The sequence below is a fragment of the Eurosta solidaginis genome, chromosome 1, assembly GCF_040869045.1.
Source record: "Eurosta solidaginis isolate ZX-2024a chromosome 1, ASM4086904v1, whole genome shotgun sequence".
In the NCBI taxonomy this organism is placed as follows: Eukaryota; Metazoa; Arthropoda; class Insecta; order Diptera; family Tephritidae; genus Eurosta; species Eurosta solidaginis.
In genome coordinates this window covers 28,359,683-28,381,707 of record NC_090319.1, presented here as the reverse complement: position 1 = coordinate 28,381,707, position 22,025 = coordinate 28,359,683, and the positions used below count along the sequence as shown (strand labels likewise).

Genomic DNA, 22,025 nt, shown 5'->3' with positions numbered 1-22,025 from the left:
TTTGTAACCGATATTTTATTTAACACATCATTTTTTCGAATTTGCTTTTAAGAATTGTGCATTTGACAGTCGTGCTATTCCCAGAAACATCACACCTACAAAATGTATATAAGGTAAACAAAAGTATTGTAAACAAAGAAATAAGTTCTGTTTTTAGTAATGCGACGCTAGTTTAAAAATACAATACTGGGTACGAAGCTTTAACGGGTAGTCTATTAAAGAAATTATTAAATTGGGCGTGCACTATTTTCGAAATGACCGTCGCATCTCTACGAAAGGATACTCACTTCCAGCAAGCAAACGCATTGTATTCATCTCAAGTCTTCCCCGGTTCTTTGATTGTGATAAAATATAAGCACCCATCGCAATAAGCCCAAAACCACTTACTAACCGACAAGCAAAGCAATCTTTTGTTCTTGTACTATCACCTGAAGTCATGACATGTTAAAATTAATTGCAATTCACTACGTGGAGCACCAGTATTTTTCCAATAAAATAGAGCTGGATTTTGATTCGATTAAATCGATCTTTTTTTAAACGAATGAATCGATTTTTTTTAGCCGTTGGATTTTGTTAAAAGCCGCTCACACTGATCTATTTTCAGTCCATTTGCGTGCAATAATTGCATTCACCAAAATTGGTATGACGCCTAGTTCTGAATCAACTCAATTTTTCTAGTTCATGTAATCCTTCGTTTGTATTTAGACATTCGTTATCACAACTTTATAAACAAAATTAATTTTAACACAATTTTTACAAACTTATATAAATTGTGTAAATAACTGTAACCAAGGCAATAAAAACATGACGACTATATGAGTTTACGTAACTCCTTATTTAAGTCCTTTAAAAAAGCGTAAATGTAAAATATTAATCAAATGTGTATGTATGTGGTGGCTTTTAATATTGCTGGATACACTTCTGTAGGGGATTGCACCCACATCTACATATATCCACTATCGCCGAGTAAACGAGTATATTTCCCCATGATTGCACGAATTCTCAACTTCAGTTCGGCATGTTGTGGCACGGACTTTCTAGACCTAATTTTATAAACACGCACGGTTTGCGAATATAAAATTGGCCATGTACTTGGGACGCGCACCTTTTGTTTTAAATTTAGCCAAAAAGCATTTCAAGGAGTTGTGTAGCGCAACCCTTTCAAGGGGCTGCCAGCGCAATTTATAGCTTACCCAAACCAATTCATAACCTCACCTACCCGTGGCCAATTCTGTGTGTATGGCAGAAAAGGCTCTGGCGACAAAAAGTTCCTCATGAAACTAGGGAGTGGAGGGCGAGACCGCCTTGAAGGTGCAATGTTCCCGAGATGGTGGGGCTGGTGCTTGTTACCGGAATGTACCGGATCTACATCCAGCAGAGGACCATCAACATTGATAACACTCCCCAAAACCTTCGGGGAGTCTCTTTATCGATACAAAAACAACAACAATAGAAAATTTTTTTACACGCATATACGTTTCGTTTTCGCGTGAAAAAAAACGCCTATCCTCGCTTACATAATGCTTAGGAGACCCATCTAGCGGCTGTGGTTAAACAACTAGCAACAGGGTGTACCGAAAAGCGGAGACACAACGCTCTGATGGCCATAGGGTATAACATATAGCTGAAGCAGTTGCGATTAATTGTGGACACACATAGAATACATAGAATTAGTGTAGGTGGTGAAACAAAGACACATATTTCAGTTACATCTGATTGTAATGTGTATTGAAATTTAGTAGGACAAAATTTATGCGCAGCAATTTCTGAGGTGTATTTAAAGTTTGTCGCTTAGCAATCCATATAAAGTTTAAGCGTAAACAGATATACGCGTGTTAAAAAACACGGCTAATGTCAACACACATGGTACATGGCTGCCAGCGCAATTTATAGCTTACCCAAACCAATTCATAAGCTCACCTACCCATGGCCAATCCTGTTTGTATGGCAGAAGAGGATCTGGCGACAAAAAGTTCCTGATGAAACTAGGGAGTGGAGGGCGAGACAGCCTTGAAGGTGTAATGTTCCCGAGATGGTAGGGCTGGTGCTTGTTACCGGAATGTACCGGATCTACATCCAGCAGACGACCATCAACATCGATAACACTCCCCAAAACCTTCGTGGAATTTCTTTATCGATACAAAAACAACAACAATAGAAAATTTAACAATGTCAACACACTTTGACCATCTTACAGTAACAATAGGTACAGTTTGGTATTTTAATAAAAAAAAACGAGCAAAAAATGTATTGATAATTTTTTTAAATTAAGCTTTATTAGCGCATAAACACGGTCAAATCAAAATAGTTTTTCAATTTTAAAAAAGCTCAACTTAATTTAGAATTATAAAGGTGCGTGAATGTGCGCCATTGTGTTGGGGGCTTTGAATGAAAGGAGAAAAGTAAAGAAATTTGTCATTTAACTAACTAGAAAATTTTGGCGTTGGGTAACAGACCAGCTATCCCTGTTTCAACATAACTGACACCAATTGCGAACACCAAGGTAGATCAATTCTCCCTGGCGGAGGTCTCCCCCTTCATCTGTTTCCAAATACGGGTGCCTATAGGAATATTTACTGCGCCATTGACTTTCAGGGCAGCTGCGGTGAGAGATATATAGGGGGTTATTGACAAGAGTTATTCTCTGCTTGATCTCGAAGCTAATCTTGCAGAGAAGGTAGAACTTATTAAAGAAATTTTTGCGCACAAAAGTGGAATATCTTAAAATGCTGTATATGCTCCTTGGTATCCGCGGTCGGTTTTTCTACTATAAAAAAATTAAAAAAAAGAAGTATGAGGAGGACCAAGATAGGAACAGTGTGAATTAAACCATGTGGTAGTCCTAGATGCTACCAATTAGCCCCAGTTAACGATATGAGCAGCTTTAAGGGCTAATTAAACCTCCTTAACCCTAACGCCATAGTCGTAACCATACCCATATCCACAACCATCTCGAATGTGATAGATTAATGGTGCCTTAACCTTAAAATCGTGAAAATTACATAAAAATGAAGAAAACGCAAAAAATGACAAAAATATTCCACAAAAAATAAGTCTCTTAACCATAACTAGGGCCCGGATTTTTATGCACTATAGACTGGAAAATATGCGCATATAATATGACCTAAAACATCAAAAATATGCACTAAACACATAAAGAATATGCAAAAACACTTTTCACCTTTTTGTTATAATTTTTTGTTTGTTTTAGTTTTTACTTTTTTTTTAAGATTTTAATTAACGCAAGCATATTTTGTACTCTTAGTGTGAAAGACTCCAAATTAATAAAATATACAAACACATACATGTTTAAAGTATACAATAAAATAAATAGTTAAGCACTTTTAAAAGTAAAATATCAATAAATTATTTTCAAATCCATACATACATGTGTACACATACTTAAAATTTTCAGTCTTCTTTGTTGATGGCTTTATTGGCAAACAAGATAAATTGTTCTTTAAAATTTTCAAAGTTAAAGCCTTCCCTATTTGGGGGCAAAAATGTTTTGTAAAAGAACGTTCTTTCTACTTCAACACTGGTGATTGGGGCGTACTTGAAGCAAGATAATTCGTGGGGGTCATAACTACTTTCGTTACAGCTGCCACTTGAGTCTATTTGGTCACTTGAACTTAGCACACCGGATATTACCATAGGTTCCTGGAACCCAGTATTTTTTTGCAGAACGGTGTTCAATTTCTCCCTTATCTTTTCACCAAGTTCACCTTGCACCCATTCAGTAGCTGTAACAGCAGCCTCCACAATATGCAATTGTTCAGCCAACGATTTTTTCCCTTCCAATTTAGTTATAATATCTGGCAAGAAGTTGTAAATTGAATTAATATAGGCTAAATGTGCTTCAATAGAATTTGAAACCATTGCCTTTTTTTGCTTTCAATATAGAAGAAGCGTCGCCATGATTTAGATCTTAAGAAAGGTTTAAAACTCGTTAAAATTTTCTCAATAATATTTTGCCGCCTCTAACCAGGTTCCCCATATTGGTAATATTGGCTGTGGTGGAAGAGCGATATTGGCAAACATGTTTTTAAACGCTTCAACACGAGCAGATTTTAAAAATATTTTCTTTCCATTAGATATTAACTCGTCCACTTCACTAAAACGAGTTCTAATATCTTCGGCCACTCGACGCATTGCATGCGCCAAACAAGTAACGTTCAGTAATTTTGGATAAAATACCTTCAGCGCTTTTGCTGACTTTACCACATACGGAGCTGCGTCAGTGGCATATAAAAGAATTTTCGACTTTTCGAAGTCAAAGCACAATAATTGCATGGAATCATCAAATGCTCTTGCAATTGTGGAGTGATTTGTGCGTTCCAGACAAACGACGTTTAATAAAAAATTTGGAGCTCACGTCTTTGTCTGGATGTAATATTCCCACTAAAATGTTTGCTACGAAACAGCCTTGTATGTCAGTCGTTTCATCAACTGATACCCACAAAAAATGGTTCCTCAATTGCTTTTTGATTTCTTCAATTTGCGATAAATAGATATCATGGACATAGTTTTTTGACTCAGAAGGAATGGATTCCGTGGAGTATTTTTTGAAAAACTTGATTATATGCTGGTTTTTAACTTCCATAATGGCATATCAGCCATTTTGTTCTTATTGCCCACGTAATTTTTAAGCAGGCATTGAGAAGTTTTTTCACCTTGCCTTCTAGAAAGCTCTACGTGCTTCTGGCTCGCATGTGCTGATCAACTTGAAACTTTTTAGCACAGCTAACTCTTTTATTGCAAATTTTGCAAAATAAAATTCCTCCATCGGTTTCGAATATCTCTTTATATTCGTTCACATATTTTGAAAGAGTTCCAGCCAAAGTAGTTTTAGTTTGAGGCATTTTTAAAAAATTTCTGAATGTTCAATTTTTTGTGCAAAAAGAAGATAAATAAGAATACGAATCGCAGAACATAAAATATTTATACCAGTGACACTGGCCGTGAGCAACGTTTAAATTCAAATATAAAAGTATATATGTACATACATATGTACAAATCGTACAGGCGTACGCAGAAACATATAGTTCGTTCTCATTCTCGCTACCCTTATTGTAATACACACAGCCTGAAGTATAGACTAGCTATATACACACACGCATTGGCAAATGCATTATTGGTCTAAAGCATAGATGTTAAGTAATGATTAGATAATGCTAATGATTGCTAATTAATCTTCATTTGCGAAATTCTCTAATTCATTAAATAATTAGAATTAGGTCAAATAATCCCCATTATATAATTGAAATTTTTATTCCAATGGTAAATCTTAAATCATTTGCACAATAGTTTTTGTTCAATCATTTTTGTAGACGACTGGTATATTGCATTATTTACATATTTTAAAATGTTTGCTTAACTGGCTCCTCAAATTTAATCTATTAACTTGATTTTAAAAATTAATATTACTATGTAGTCTGATTTTCTGTATACACTTTTAAAAGAAAAGCTGATTTGACCCCCAGCGGGTAAGGGGGTCGAATATACCCGCGGTAGGTATGCCTGTCGTAAGAGGCGACTAAAATACCAGATTCAAGGGGTGTGTAGCGCAACCCTTCAGGTTGCCAGCGCAATATATAGCTTCTCCAAACCCAATTGTCAACCTCACCTATCCGCGGCGAATCCTGTTTCACTAACAGACGAGGCTCTGGCGACCCCAAGCTCCTCATGGAACTTGCGGGTGGGGAGGGAGGGGATGGCCTGAAGATTTAATGTGGCCACATAAATCGTTCGCGAGATGGTCGGGCTAGCACCTTAATGGTGCTGTGGTACCGGAGCGTACCGGATCTGTATCCGGCAAAGGACCATCACATCGATAACACTCCCCAAAGCCCTCGGGGAGCAACCTTATCGCTACAACAACAACAACAACAAAAGCTTGAAACACAAATGTGCAATTCATGGCACTTCAATTTAATAACCGCGAGGAAAAAACAAGACTCTTCCATTCTCTGGCCATTCGCGACAGCCGTTCTCCCTGTCAGCAATTATTTGACAGGTAGGTATGGCAATGAAGGAATAATAGAAAGATTCCTATCCATTGTAAATTTTACCAAGTAGTGCAACTAACAGCTGATCGGTGAAAATTCGCACATTCACACGCACAGTTCTCGACTCAGTTTCAAAACAAAACTTTAGATTATTTAATTCAAATTTTAAAGTGAGATAATCCTTACATATTTATGTATACAGAATATACATGGCGTTTTTGTTGTTATTAAAATAATATTTTTATTTATATTAAAGCTTTTATCATTTTTTTTTTTAACTTCGAAAAATCTCCGAACACCATTCCTTCATTATATGACATTCGACTGCCTAGTCCACTGCCTTCCACTCTATTCGCAACATAACCTCTACTTAAGCTGCCAAACTATATAGTAAACAATGTTCCTATCTGCCTGCATAGGAAGTGTCAAAAACTACAAGTCAAATACAATAATTTCGCATTCCAGGTTTTTAATTCTTTTTAAAAAACTGTCGAGTGATAGCATATATATATACTTTTCGTGAATCATTGTGCGTTTGATTCACTGATTAGTAAATGCGCATTTAACTATTTACGTAGCCATTGTGTGTGCTTCGTATGGTTAGTTTGGGCCACAGCTTCCACGCGAACAGGGTAAGAATAATAAAATAAAAGCATTTTGATTAGGAACCATCACTTTTTACACTATTTCTAGCCATATATGTAAGTAAATCTTTCCAGTCTAAGCAATAAATTTTTTTTATAGCAAGTTGCTCAATATATGAATATGGGTGACAATCGTCCATCAACGGTGCCAAATGTCGTTGTAGCTGCTGCAGAAGCTGATAACATGGGAAATGATACACAGGAGCTCCTAGATCCAGTTTTGAGTTCGAATGAAGATGGGTCGTTTAAACCACTTAGAACAGTACCGGTTTTTAGGTAAGTCGTAAGTAATGTTACTTAAAGAATTTAACAATTTATTATAATCTCATAGTACATGTTTAACTTTATCTTAAACACTAAATATATGTATCTAGGCAAATTTAAAGTAATCCCACCTGTCAGCTGCCTCTCAGCAGTGCTTTGGTAAACACTCCCGATGTATTTCTGCCATGAAAATTAAAAATTACATAGCTGCCTCGCAGCTGGCGTTCAGAGTCGGCATAAAACATGTAGGTCTCGTCAAAATCTCCTTGGAGGTAAATCGCGTCAGATATATATTTTTATTTAACTTATTGATGTTGGTGTTATAGCATTATTTATGCTTTCTCTGTCGACATTTCCATTCATTAATAGTCATCCACCGTGGGCCTTAAAAATAAAGAGGTCGAGGGCGGCCGCCGTGGTGTGATGGTAGCGTGCTCCGCCAATCCACATCGAAGCTCCTGGGTTCACGCCCCGGGAAGAAGAAACATTTTCTAAGCGGGGTCGCCCCTCCAAAGTTTTTGGCAATCACTCCGAGTGCATTTCTGCCGTGTAGGTCTTGTCCCGCCAATTTGTAGGAAAAATTAAAAGGAGCACAACGCAAATTGGAAGAGAAGCTCGGCCAAAAATCTCTCCGGAGGTTATCGCGCTTCGCATATATTTTTTTCGAGGTCGAATGATCAGCTTCAGGAATGTATTCCTTCGAAGATATTCTGCACATGAGGTGCATGACATCAAGTCTGTATACCGAAATGAGACTAGAACAACTCGAGGGTAAAGAAGGGTTATGAACTTCCACCCGGTCTCTATCATAAACTACGGATATGAAGTTTTTCATATTTGTTTCCAAACTACTAAAAATAAAGCATGTGCACAAATGCGTGTATGACAGTGCTGCTCCTATATCTCTATGACAGTGCTCGCGGACCCCTAACGACATTGGGAGGGAGAAATCCGTAAATCTATGAGCAAGAAGAAACTTTAAACGTGGCTACTTAAATCAGAGCATATCCTCATATATCCACATGCATATATTTAAAAGCCGTTCCCTTGTTTATTTATCCCCTATTGTTATTAATATAGAACCGACCATGACCTATCTTATTTGACAATCAATTAAATACATCTCAATATGCCTAGTATACGTAAAGAAGGAGAGTTTAATTAATGATTTATGGTATTTTAATTTTCTTCTTTTAGCATACATTTATTTATATCAACAGTTATCTCTTTCGTTGGCATTCTACTTGCTTATACATGGCCAGTTGACAAACGTTGCGAAGCGTATTTTATAATGCTATATTTACGTGCTGCTTTTTGGGTGATAACATTTGTAAGTACAATATGTAATTACTGCGCTAAATTAAAAGATGCGGATGTAATTTCAAGGCTGATTGATATATCATCCATGACCGGGCACATTCTTGTCTTCATTATTCTCACTCTATTCGCACTTCAGAGGGCATTAAAAAAAAACGTGTAATCTGTTAAGAAAAAAATTTTAAGCTAATAAAAACAGATTTCGCGACTTTTTCACTTTGCAGCCTTTATAACCATGTTGTAGTTGTATTAACGGCCTCCCTATCCCGACTGGTGCTCGCCAAGGGGAGCGTGCTTTCTGCAAGGTTATTGAATCCGCCTCGGCTGGAAGGGTCTACCCTTCCCCCATGTCTTAAAAGGTGGACCGCAAATTGTCTGGGTGGTCGGCAGGCATCGGTGCAATTTAGAAACGAATCATCTAAACCAAGAAGAATTAAACAAGGGGTGCTACAGGGTGGTGTCCTATCCCCACTTTTGTTTAACTTCTACATATCAAAGCTATCTTCGCCACCAGAAGGAGTTACTATCGTTTCCTACGCCGATGACTGCACAATAATGACCGCAGGCCCAGGCCCACAGGTCGATGAGCTTTGCAACAGAATAAACGGCTACCTCCCTGATCTCTGCAGTTTTTCGCCTCGCGAAACCTGGTATTATCACCAACTAAATCCTCCGCGACCTTATTTACAACATGGACTTCCCAAATGTCGACCATTTTGAACATCCACGTCGATGGCACTACGCTACCGACTGTCCTACACCCCAAAATCTTGGGTGTGACGTTTGACCAGGATTGCAGCTGCAATTGTACGGAAAATCCAGAGCCGTAATAAAATCCTCAAATCTCTTGCTGGCAGTACTTGGGGAATAGAAAGAAACGCTCATTACCACTTACAAAGCAATTGGCCAACCGACTGCATGCTACGCGTCTCCGATATGGTCGCCAAACCTAAAGACCACTCACTGAAAGAAGGTACAGGCCTGCCAAAATACTGCCCTCAGAACCGCCACGGGTTGTCTTATGTCCCCAGAACACCATCTACATAATGAGACGAGAATACTCCCCTCTGGGAGAGAAAAATGAAATGCTAACCAAGCAGTTCCTGTTGAATACCCAGAAACCTGGGCATCCCAAGAGACATCTGATTGATGAGCCAACACCTCCCAGGGCCTTAAGGAGTAATATCGGTAAGCATTGTGAGGAAATACGGCACCTGAGAACTCAGCCGTATGAAGCCAAAAAACACAAGCATGTCCTCAGCGAACTCCACAAACAGGCGTCGGACCTTTATGCCAGGAATTGAATCCAGTACTCAAAGAACAGTACCCAAAACTTGCGGAAGAGGAACGCATACTCCCCAGGGAAACGCGAGTCACTCTAGCTCAACTTCGATCTGGATACTGTAACAGGTTAAACTCTTACCTATCCAGAATCAACCCCGACATACAAAATGTATGCCCCGCTTGCAATGTGTCCCCACATAACACCAACCATCTCTTTAATTGTAATGTGGAACCAACGCCTCTAACACCCCTCTCATTATGGTCCACCCCTCTTGAAACTGCAAGTTTCCTTGGACTCCCGTTAGAGGACATTGATGACAATTTGTGATTAGTCGCACCTGTTGGATGTGGCGAAGCACTGCTACAACAACAACAACACCCCGAAGGTTTTAGGGAGTGTTATCGATGTTGATGGTCTTTTGTCGGATATAGATCCGGTACGTTCCGGTAACAAAACACCATTAAGGTACTGTATGGTACCGTATGTTTACCTTTTCGAGATTAAACAAAAGTCTCTTGTGTTTTTATAATCCAGTCAAACCCTGCCCTAACTTTATTATTATTTGGAGCAATATACCATCAAGAAGATGAACAGCTGAGTGCTCCTCCAATTTGTCCTTCAAATTTTATGCACTTATATGAATGAATAACGAATCTTTTAATAGCGGAAATACTATCGAGGACTTTGACAACCTCCTGCCACCGCAGCGGGTTAGGGGATCAGAATATACCCGTGGTAGGTATGCCTGTCGTAAGAGGCGACTAAAATACCAGATTCAAGGGGCTGTGTAGCGCAACCTTTCAGGTTGCCAGCGCAATATATAGCTTCTCCAAACCCAATTGTCAACCTCACCTATCCGCGGCGAATCCTGTTTCACTAACAGACGAGGCTCTGGCGACCCCAAGCTCCTCATGGAACTTGGGGGTAGGGAGGGAGGGAATGGCCTGAAGGTTTAATGTGGCCACATAAATCGTTCCCGAGATGGTCGGGCAAGTACCTTAATGGTGCTATGGTACCGGAGCGTACCGGATTTGTATCCGGCAAAGGACCATCACATCGATAACACTCCCCAAAGCCTTCGGGGAGGAACCTTATCGCTACAACAACAACAACAACCTCCTGCCGAGAAGAACTCTTGTAGAAACCTTTTCAACATAATTTTTAAGGTTTAGGACGAGCGTAGTACGTCTTAATCACGGTGGCCGCATACTTTTGTTTTACCTTCAACTAGTTTTGAAATATGTCTATGTCTTAATAATCTTCCTGTTATTGTTCTTTAATATGACCACATTTAACCTTCTAGAAATGTTTTTTTATTTGTAGCTTGATTATTTGTGTCAGTTAGTTGATATGTTATAGTTTTGCTCTTAAGAAGTTTCCAATAGTTATGGTCTTGATAAGCTCTATCGTTCCTTCCAATGTCAATTTAAGTTCTCCTTGAGCAGACAAAACTGTACAAAAACTAAATTCCTGCTGGTTTAGAGGTTAGAATATTCCCGCGGTAGGCATATATGTATGTCTTAAGAGGCGACTAAAATTCACAGACCAAGGAGGTTCGAGGTGGTCATATCAAATCGTTCCCAAGATGCTCGCGATAGTACCTTTTTGTATTTATTGGGCAATTCATCCCAGCACAACAATTTGGCAAACATTATTTTATAGTGCTAGTCGGTAAAAGGCATAAAATAGGAACAATTTAAACTTGAAACTTAAAGCTGATGACTATGTCTAAGAAAAGGTTACAATAAATAATATATTTAATAAATAATAAATAAATAAATAAACGAATGATAGAGTACATTTGATTAGAGGAAATCAGTATTTTAATTGTCTAGGTTATTATAGAAACTTGTTAATTCTTTATTGAAGAGCAGAGCATTGCTTATAAGCCTAAGTCTAGAAGGGAGCGAGTTCCAAAGACGTATCGAAGTAATGAAGAACTGGCGATCAGATATTAGCATACGATGTCTGAAGTGGGTAAGGAGAACAGATCTAGACGACTGGAGAAAATTTAGCCTCCGATACAGATAGTCAGGTTCCTTCATATATATTAATTTATGTAGCGTAGTGAGCGTTTTAAGTTTAATAACGTTATCGAAAGAAATGTTTAGCAACCTGTGAGCATGATGAGAGACGTGGTCAAGTCTTTTCAACCCATAGACGTATCTAGCAATGTTGTTATAAACAACATTAAGTTTCCTATTACATACATAGTCACAATTAGAGTAAATCTCACAACCAATAAAGGAGCGTAGGTATTAAGTACGCTTTTGCTTTTAGTAGACGACTATGTAACGGAGTAAAATATTGTGTAAGCCAGAGTGTACGAAGCATCCCATAAGCCGTTCATAGAAGCCCACGTACCAATTTGACGCAAATCGTAATTTAAGTTATTAATACACGAACTGGTACGATCACTAGGACAGCACATATACAATTGTACGTCGTCAGCATAAACGTGAATATTACAATACTTGAGAACACCAGGCAAATCGTTTATATACAAAACAAATAACAGGGGACCAAGGATTGAGCCTTGTGGGACGCCTCTTAAAACACTGACGAAGTCAGACTTTCTGCTACCAACACTTACTGCCTGAGTTCGGTCGGCCAAATACGATCTGATTAGGGCTGTTGCACAGTTGGAGAAATTAAATAGGTTACCCAGCTTCTTGCAGAGAACGGTGTGGTCGACCGAGTCAAATGCTTTTGAATGGTCGAGAAGAGTTAGGAAAGCAGTAAAATTTTTGTCAACTTGTTCTCGAATATCCTCTATCACCGATAGGAGCGCCGTTTTACAGCTACGATTTGTCCTGAATCCAGACTGGGAATCTGTGAGAAGGTTATTATCCTGCACATAAGTATTTATCTGGCAGTGCAAAATTCGTTCGACGACCTTGGAAAGGAAAGGCAGAATAGCTATAGGTTTATACTCCTTGTTTTGCTTGGGGATTGGGATTACCTTAGCAACTTTCCAACATTTGGGAAATACACAGGACGTCAGCACAGAGTTAACCAAGTAGGTTAGGTGAGGTAGGATTTTAGGAAGAATTATTTTTAAAAATTTCGGACATATACCATCAAACCCCATAGCATTAGACTTTACCGAAAGAATGGCTTGAACGACATCACAATCATCGACACTAGCAAACTCAAGAGACCAAAATCAACATTAGCGCGAATACAATAATTTTCAGCACATATATTGTCAGTTGAGATTGGCAGATTTACAAAATTTATATTTATCTCGTTAATGTCTACATCAGGGAGAACAGAAATATCACATTTGGATTTTCCGATACCAATATCTTTAATCGACTTCCAGGTTTCCTTTGAACTCAAAGCAGCACTAAACTTGTTATTATAAAATTTCTGCTTAGCTAACCTAATGGCTTTGTTTGCAGCGATCCTAGCTGCTTTGAAGCAGTTGTGAGCCTCCAGGGTTTTGTATCTTTTCCATCGTGAGTAAACAAGGTTACGGTGGTGAATTAAGTGATTTAGATTGGCACTAAACCAAGGGGTATTATTGTGTGTAGCAGCTTTGAGTTTCACTGGCACATGGTTGTCGAAAAGCCTAATAATATGGTTCTGTAGGAATGATGCCTGATCATCGACCGATGTCAGCGTTCGAATCAAGCTCCATTCGACCGACTCCACCGCTGCATTAAGGGAACTGTAATTTATGCTTCTAAAATCACGATACGTAAAGGAACATTGGATGTGTGACGTTTGAAAGTAGTAACTAAGAAATATCAGATCCGGTTCTGAAAAGCAAGATGCAGACAAATTGATCGTAGTGGAGCAATTTCAGGGGATCATTCACAAAAAATAAACCCAGCAAAGAAGAATTTGAGTCAGTAAAGTGTGTAGGTGAAGTAAAATTGGTGGGAAAAAGTCCAAGAGACTCCATACTTAGCTTTAGCGTTGAGTCGACGAGAAGGTTGGAGTTGAAATCCCCAGCGATGATTATATTATCATAGCTTATAAGTAGAGGCTCGAGAAGTTCAATAAAGCCAGAGGAGTCAACTCCACGATTAGGTTTGTATGCACAGTCGATAAGAAGCCTTTCATTATTTACAGAGAACACGTCTACGAACACATATTCGACAGAATCACTTGGACTAGCACTACAGCAAAGTTTACAGGATAAACTACTTTTAACATATATAGCAACACCATCACCATGACCACGTCTATCAGCCCTGAAAAGTTGATATCCATTTAGTTGCACCAAATCATTTTTGTGACATGAAGAAAACCAGGTTTCGGAAATACATATAACATCTGTATCAGAACCTTCAGATATGAATCTCAATTCATCCAATTTTTTATATAGGCTTTTGCGCATTGAGGTGGATGACTTTGAGCCCTTTAGTACGTTTGCTGAATACGCGCAACAGTGTATGTAAGCAGTCTTTAGAACTAGACAACTTATAGTCTAGGACCATCACTATCTATGGGATATAAAGAATGCTCTGAGATGCGTAACAGTAAAGACAACATAAATGAATGTTTACAAGTATGATAGGGAGAGATAAAGACGGAAACGAAGAGACGCAAGAACTTAAGTAATATACCATACATAGAAATTAATTTATTGATCATTATTCGTTGGCGCATCATCATCTCGAAAGGAACGAGCGCTTTCTTCGCCGGTATTCTCAAGACGCTCTAGAAAATCCAAGCTGTGTATTGCTTCAGGGCTGGCGTTGGCTGTTCGTCTGATATGTACCAGACCCTTCTTAGAAAAAACCGCTACTACCTTCCTTTTCTTGTTAGACGGATTGCTGCCTTGAAGATCGCATAGTTTTGCCTGGACAGGGAAGCATTTACATAAATCGGATCATTTGAATTTATGCCCACATGGACTAATTGCAGACCCTTGATGTTTATATTGTTTTGGCGCCTAAAGGTGCCTATACTTTTTAGCAATTTGTTTCTGTCTGTCAGCGACTGAAATTTGATTATTACGGCCGGATCTGTCCGTAGCCGAAAAATGCTCATTATAAGAATTGGTTGCAATCTAAGAGTGGAACAGAGGTGATGAAAGACACTTGTTAAGTTTTCTCCTTCCTTAAAGGGATTCCGTGTACACGGACTTCACTTGCGGCAATATGGCTCTCTTGCTTTGACGCATTGTTTTTGAGTGTTTTTACTTCCTCTTCGAGATAACCAACGCGCTCGAACACGCTCTCCAGCTGAGTAACTCTTGCATTAAGCTCACTGACCTCTTTCTTCAGCACCACAAATTTGTCTTCTATTTTTTTGCATACGAATTCAATGAGCCTTTTTTCCGAGTCCAAAATTTGCTTAGCAATCAGATCGTTGAACTTAGCAAATCGCTGATCCATGATTTGCATTAAACTAGGAGAGAAGTCGCTGATCCGTTGCACCTTTTTGGCGCTATTAACCTCGTTATTAAGGTCGTCGCCACGACGCTTACCATTGACTGGATCCATGGTGTTCGAAAAAAAAACGGGCCAAAAATAATAATAAAAAATAATAATAAAAAATAAAATAATAATCGAAGAAACTGGGTGGCAGCTCTAACGCAGCTTAGATTATTATGACGCAAATTTTAAGCATAGACGCAAACAACAAAATAAAGCTTGAAGCACAAACAAACTTCAGTGACTATACAACTTTTGGGAAGATACACAGTTGAAGGTGGCAAAAAAAAATTAAGTCGACTGACAACAACAAAGCAGGAGCACCAATTACAATATACTGCCAAGTTAGTAAAGTTGAATTGGAGATCACCTGGACAGAGGATCTTATTTTCCACAGATAAATGTCACGTTTGTTAGTGTTTAGAAGAAGGTTGTAAGAATTAATACTCACAATTAACAATGAATTTGAAAATTTAAAGAGGAGCACACATTACTTTAGCTTTCATATACCAGGATTGCCAACTTCCTTAAATGAGCTAATTTCCGGAACAAAGGACCATTGATATCGATTATACACCCCAAATTCTTCGACAAATGTCCTTATCGCTACAAGAAAAAGAAAAATAAGAACACGACCTCAGTTAGAAATATAGAGGTTTTAAGTCCAAAATATTGACATCACATCTAAAAATCGAACGTTAAGTAACGAAGTTATAATAAAAAAAAAATCGACCTTATTTTTTAATTATGATCGATAAAATAAAAATAAAAATCCGATACGCTCTCAAAATGGGCTTCTAATATAGAAGTGATATTTTGCGAATTCTTTTTGCGTCTCACTCTTATGTTGATACATATTGAAATGAAAATAAAATTATAAATATTTGCAAAATTTGATCTTTTGAAATTTTTTTACAGTTGTTTGATCATCTAATCAAAAAACATCATGACGATCTACGCATGAATGGCTATCATGAATTTCATCGCGCTACATCTATGCAAAAAGGTATACCATTGAATGTGGTATCACTTTGGAATTCTATGCTATTGGCTGTACAGGCGGGCATACATCATTATTATGGCGTTGATTTCTGGCAGCATTGTGCACTCAATTTTTTCTCGCCAGCTTCATATGTTGCGGGTTTCAACATGTTAGAGACGTTGGTATTAAGTCTAACGCATGGAGTTTATATTTGTAAGTGGATCAAATACATCTTCTATAGGAGTACATCAGAACAGACCATCATTCTTGATTTTATTAATATAATTTTGTCGGTACTATCGCATTTCACTCGGGTGGGAAACTATACTGTCGTCCATATCAAAAAAGCAGTAAGGTGTAAAAAGTAAAATCGAACAAAACTAAACTTTTATTTGCAAAAATTGAGATTTTTCAACTTTCAGACCCGCTCTTTGCCGTAAAAAAACGGTTCTATCTTCTCTTAATAATTAAAAAATTATATTTATACTTTTAATCTATTTTAACTTTCTGGTAACAAAACCCAAAAACTTTTAATCTATTGTATTTGTGAATCTATATTTCTCAGCTGATGAGTTTCTCTGTAGCTGAGCGGATTTAGATCTTGGCGCTTAAGACTCGGTAAATGTAAGTTTAAAACATAAGAATTAGGATAAAAAAAAAAAAATTATGTATGAATCTAAAAAAAACAAGTAAGGACGGGACTGTCTTCGGCTGTGCCGAATATCTCATACCTTTCATGAATGGGGCTGAACAATAATCTTATCTCGTTCGTAATCTCCGAATAATCGGATGTATAAGATAAGAAATATATAGTGAACAGATCTACATACCTAAACGATTTTTAAGATAAATATAAAATGAAAAATAGGTAGGTACTTTGTGTGAGGATGCAAAGTTTCAGGTTTTTTGTGGTCTGCGTGTAAAAACTATGACTACGAATCACGTATTTCAACAATATATGACGTAAACGTAACTATTTGATGAAATTTTATGAATTCTGAAGCTTCTAGCCGTAAAAAAGGGGCAAAAAAATACAGTTTATATGGGGTATATAAAATATGTACCACCGATCTCTATGATTTTTTCAGACAACAATATATGCTATATACGTAATCGTTTGGTGAAATTTGAAGCTTCTAGCTGTTAAAACGGGGCAGAAATTTCGCAAAGTTTCTTATCTGAACAATCGGTTGTATGAGATATATACTATGTATACCACCGATCTCAATGATTTTTTCAGACATCAATATATGCTATACACATAAGCATTTGGTGAAATTTGAAGCTTCAAGCTGTTAAAATGGGGCCGAAATTGCAAAAAAAAATATATCTATACTATATATACCATCATATATATATTATATATATCATCGATCTCTATGATTTTTTTACACAACAATATATACTATATACGTAAGCAATCGGTGAAATTTGAAGCTTATAGCTGTTAAAATGGGGTAGAAATTGCTAAAAGTTTCTTATCTGAACAATCGGTTGTATGAGATATATACTATATATACACCCGATCTCTATGATTTTTACAGACAACAATATATGCCATATACGTAAGCATTCGTTGAATTTGAAAATGGGGCAGTAGTTACGAAAAGTTTCTTATCTCAACAATCGGTTGTGGGGGATATATACTATACATACGACCGATCTCATCAATTTTTTCAGGCAACAATATGTGCAATATACGAAAGTATATGAAGAAGTTTGAAGCTTCAATCTGTTAAATTGAGTAAGATATTAGAAAAATACTCTTTTTCTGAAAAATCGGTTGTATGGAGGATATATGCTATAGTGGTCTGATCCGGCCGGTTCCGACAAATGTCTAATCGGACACCCAAATACACCCGCTCACCAAATTTTATCAATATATCTCAAAAATTGAGGGACTAGTTTGCATACAAAAAGACAGACGGACAGACGGACAGGCGGGCATGGCTAAATCAACTCAGCTCTTCAACCTGATTATTTCGGTATACTTAATGGTGGGTCTATCTATTTTCCTTTAAGGACTTATAATTTTGGGTTTCGTGACGAAATTAATATACCATTTCATTTTCATGAAAGGTATAAAAACACAAAAAAAAACAGGATTAGCCTGGTTTCACCGAGTCAAAAAAAAATCTTGTTTTATCTTTCACTATGAATTTTGAATGACTAATTGGTTAGTAAGTAAATTGTAATCACAGAAATTGATAGACATTCAAATTCCTAAAAGGCAGTAAGTGAAATTTACGTCTTATTTCGTGCTCCGAAAAGAATTATATACCCTAATCATATTGATAATGGCTATTCATAAAGTCATTTAATAGGTCATATTCATACATTTTTGTTTTGTACCAAAAAAAAAAACTATTTATTTAGTTAAAAAAAAAAACGAAAAACTCCCACTCCATATTTCTCTGATTTCACTTTTTACACTTTACTGCCTTTTGGACGGCAGTATAGCAGTTCGTTATTTGCGTCGATAGAAACATGCTTGTATTCCACGCTGAGAAGCGAAATGAGTTAGTCTTCCATAGAACCGTCGAATAAGGCACATCTTTTTGCATTATGCACAAAAAATCTGAAAAAATTTCACCCATGTAATCTTAATTTGTATCGACTTATATATTTCTTTTACAACAAAACTGTGCTACTAATAATATTATTAAATTTTAGCGAAAGTATATAAATTTAATAAATCAACACCACCACCTGATGCGCTACGTGGCGGCCATAATGCATCCGGATCGTTAGGTCTCATGCAACCCGGTGGTAATACCAGTGAATTACTAGAGAAACAGGTAAGTTTTAAAAGTTATAAGAAAATAAATATATATATATACATACATATATTTGTTTTCGCCTGTTTTTATATTGTTATAGGCCGACCTCATTGCCTATTTGAAGGATCATAATCAAAAGCTCAATCAGAAATTGCACCAAATGCAATTAAACGCGCGTACAGTGAATTTGACACATTAATACAAATAAATAACAATAAATATTTTGCGAAATTATTCCCTATGGATTCGGAGGATTCCACTTTGGTTTTAATAATAACTCGTATATCCATTGTTATGTAATACAATTTTTATGCAATTTATAATCATAACTTGTTACAATCTGTTTTATACTTAACATTATTTATGTTTTTAAAATCTTTCTTATCACACATACTAACAATTTAGCTATATACTATAATTTCATACATACGGTTACTCACAAAAATAAGTACACACTTGGTTTATGCTGAAAAAAACTCAAATGCAGTGGCTCACAGCTTAATTGATAATTTTCATCTAAAATATCGCAAATTCCCGAACAGAAAACACATTAAAAAAATGTCAAAGGTAAGGAGAATTAATCAAAATTTCAAAAATTTTGATCAAAATTTTCAAATTTTGTTTCAGAATTTCTAGAAAATTTTTGAGTATGCAGTTTTGTAGCCCAATAAATTTTAGTATAATAATGTGCAAGTTAGAAATAGCTCAAAATTTTTCCTGAATTTTTTTCGGCGAGGGTGTTGAGCAATCTCTTCCATACATCGCATGAACAAAATGCATTTTGTATGTGGGAAATTGCTCAACACCCTCGCCAAAAAAAATTATGAAAATTCAGGAAAAATTTTGAGCTATTTCTAACTTGCACATTCTTATATTAAAATTTATTGGGCTACAAAACTGCATACTCAATGAATTTGAAAATTTTGATGGAAATTTTTGAAATTTTGATTAATTATCCTTACCTTTGAATAACCTTTGACATTTTTTTATGTGGTTTCTGTTAGGGAATTTGCGATATTTTAGATGAAAATTATCAATTAAGCTGTGAGCCACTGCATTTGAGTTTTTTTCAGCATAAACGAAGTGTGTACTTATTTTTGTGAGTAACTGTATATTTTTGTCGGTTCACAAGATCTGCTATTCACCCTATGTCAAAAAAATGTATATAAACAAATTTTATATTGGGAGCCATGGCAACAAGTTGAAACTTTTCAATGAATACGAGAAATTTGTGAATTGTCCAATTATTTTAATAAGTAATATCAAACGTGTCAACAGCATACAAATTTTAACAATGTATGAAAAATATTTTTGTAGGGAAGTTATAGTGATATACAAAATATATATACACGTCTTCAATATTCACTATTTAAAATAAGAATATTTTAGTAATTTTATTGAGATATGTAAAAATATATACTTACATACTAGATATTCAATCAAAATTCGACTGAAACTTTTTCTGTATTTAAATAAAGTTATAAATAAAAACACAGCGTTTTTGTTTTGTTTTTAAATTATGTATGCTCTACAAACACTAGGCTGGGTATAAAATATAACAATTTGTTTTGAACCGTAAGCAAAAAAGTGATTTCCTATTTTTCGAAGTAAGTCCCAAAGGATACATCCATGCCATACGAAAACTATTATCAGAATTTTTGTGTACGACGAAAACGGGCAACATCGGTTTGTGACTGAAGAAGTCGGTAAAAAACGCAGTATTGAAAATTCTGTTGGTTAGGGCCTTTGGGCAGTGGTATGTCAAACATTCTGAGTGCATTTCCGCTAAGAAAAGCTGCTCACAGAAAATGTATCTGCCTCGACACAAATTTGAAGAAAAGCTCGGTCTTAATCTCGTGTTATTATAATTATACATTTTTTGTAAGTTTATGTGAACGGTGATATTTGGGGTCAAAGGAAGACCCTGGAATGAACTAAAATTTATTCACCCCTATTCTGCATTTCGACTACGTTCCCGTTCTACGCTCCGCTTCAATCGAAGTTTGGTATTCTGCATTACGACGGAATCGTAAAGAGAAGAGGAAGAGCAAATGATTTTTCGAAATCAGCTGTTGGTACGGAATGTGTGAACATTGGAACAAAATAATTTAAAGAAAATTTGTAAAAAACACTGAAAAACGTTTATATTTTATTATCAACGCCATTTTGTACAAAAAAAAGCAATAGAATATATTGCCGCAGTGTTATATTTTTTTGAGTGAAGTGCTTTCATAACTGTAAGTTTGTTTTTGTCGTTCTTTTGGCCAATTCCCTGCCGTGGCCACCAAGTTTTGTTAAAACGGATTCCTGCACGAATATAGTTGACATTTTCTGAATTTTAAGGATGCTAATTTCATTGCACTGGCCTAAAATACTTTGTGAAGATTTATTTATTCTTTCCGCAAGGATTGTTTACGTTTTCGCTTCACCTTCCTCTACTCCGGCAGCTTGCTTTGGCATATAACTGGACCCAACGAACAGACACAAATTGTAGATGTCTATTATAATGGATTCAATGGCCGCGGCATTATTTGTGGAGTTCGAAAGCAGCGCATACGAAAATGGCCAGGCGAGAATGGAAAGGCAAATATTGCGAGATTTGTGTAATCCATTTGAGATGAGTGACGAATTGTAAGAAATTGAACTTAAAAGTGGTAAAGTTTAATGACTTATTTTCTTATTTAGGTTAAAAAAAAAACTTTCGACTTAACAAGGATGCTTTCAAGTATGTGTTAGATACTTTTGCGGGGTAAATACGTCCAAGGACTTCGACATCGACATGTTGTTTTTGACCTGGAAACATATAAAAAACAATCATCATCAAGCCTTCTACGTTTCTTAACAAGTTTTACTTACATTTTTGTTAAAATTCTGTTATTAATTAATAAAAAAAAATAAAAATAAAATATTTTTCCAATTAATTTGCAACTTAGAAAAACGGAACAAAAAAAATCGAACGATTCGAAGTTGGATCGAAAGACCAAAATTGCCAAATCGAAAAAATTCAAATCCAGAAATGCAGAATAGGGCTGATTATATTTAATGTAAGTGAACTTTTGAAAATTCTTTTGTTTTTTCATGCTTATTAATTTTTTGATTTTTATGTTTTTTGTTGTTTTATAAAAATAAATCAGATTCCCTGATGAAGATGTAAAATAAAAAATCAAAACGCGTAGGAGAACATGAAAAAACCTTAATTTTGGTCTTTCATGTATCGACTGAAAAACTTTTGGAAAAAAATAGTTAAAACGCCAAATTACGCAGTTACAACAAAAAAAAAAAAAAACGGCGAATTTGGTAATGCCATAAATGTATTCACCTGCACTATGATTGGTTGAATCTAAACTCGCCATCA

At 36.3% G+C, this 22,025-nt stretch overlaps 1 protein-coding gene across 2 annotated transcripts; it reads left to right on the top strand.

The window, feature by feature from the left end:
* The first annotated feature begins 6,418 nt into the window (after window positions 1-6,418).
* Window positions 6,419-20,165, top strand: LOC137250586 (transmembrane protein 192). 2 transcript variants are annotated; one of them, XM_067783663.1, is made up of 6 exons: window positions 6,419-6,640; window positions 6,753-6,928; window positions 8,114-8,246; window positions 15,827-16,103; window positions 18,564-18,688; window positions 18,771-20,165. In XM_067783663.1, exons 1-6 carry the CDS (start codon window positions 6,605-6,607, stop codon window positions 18,867-18,869), a joined length of 846 nt encoding a protein of 281 aa, XP_067639764.1. In that variant the 5' UTR covers window positions 6,419-6,604; the 3' UTR covers window positions 18,870-20,165. The 2 variants fall into 2 exon arrangements, with proteins under 2 accessions (XP_067639764.1, XP_067639772.1); XM_067783671.1 differs by having other exon boundaries at window positions 6,420-6,640; window positions 6,757-6,928.
* The last annotated feature ends 1,860 nt before the right edge of the window (window positions 20,166-22,025 follow it).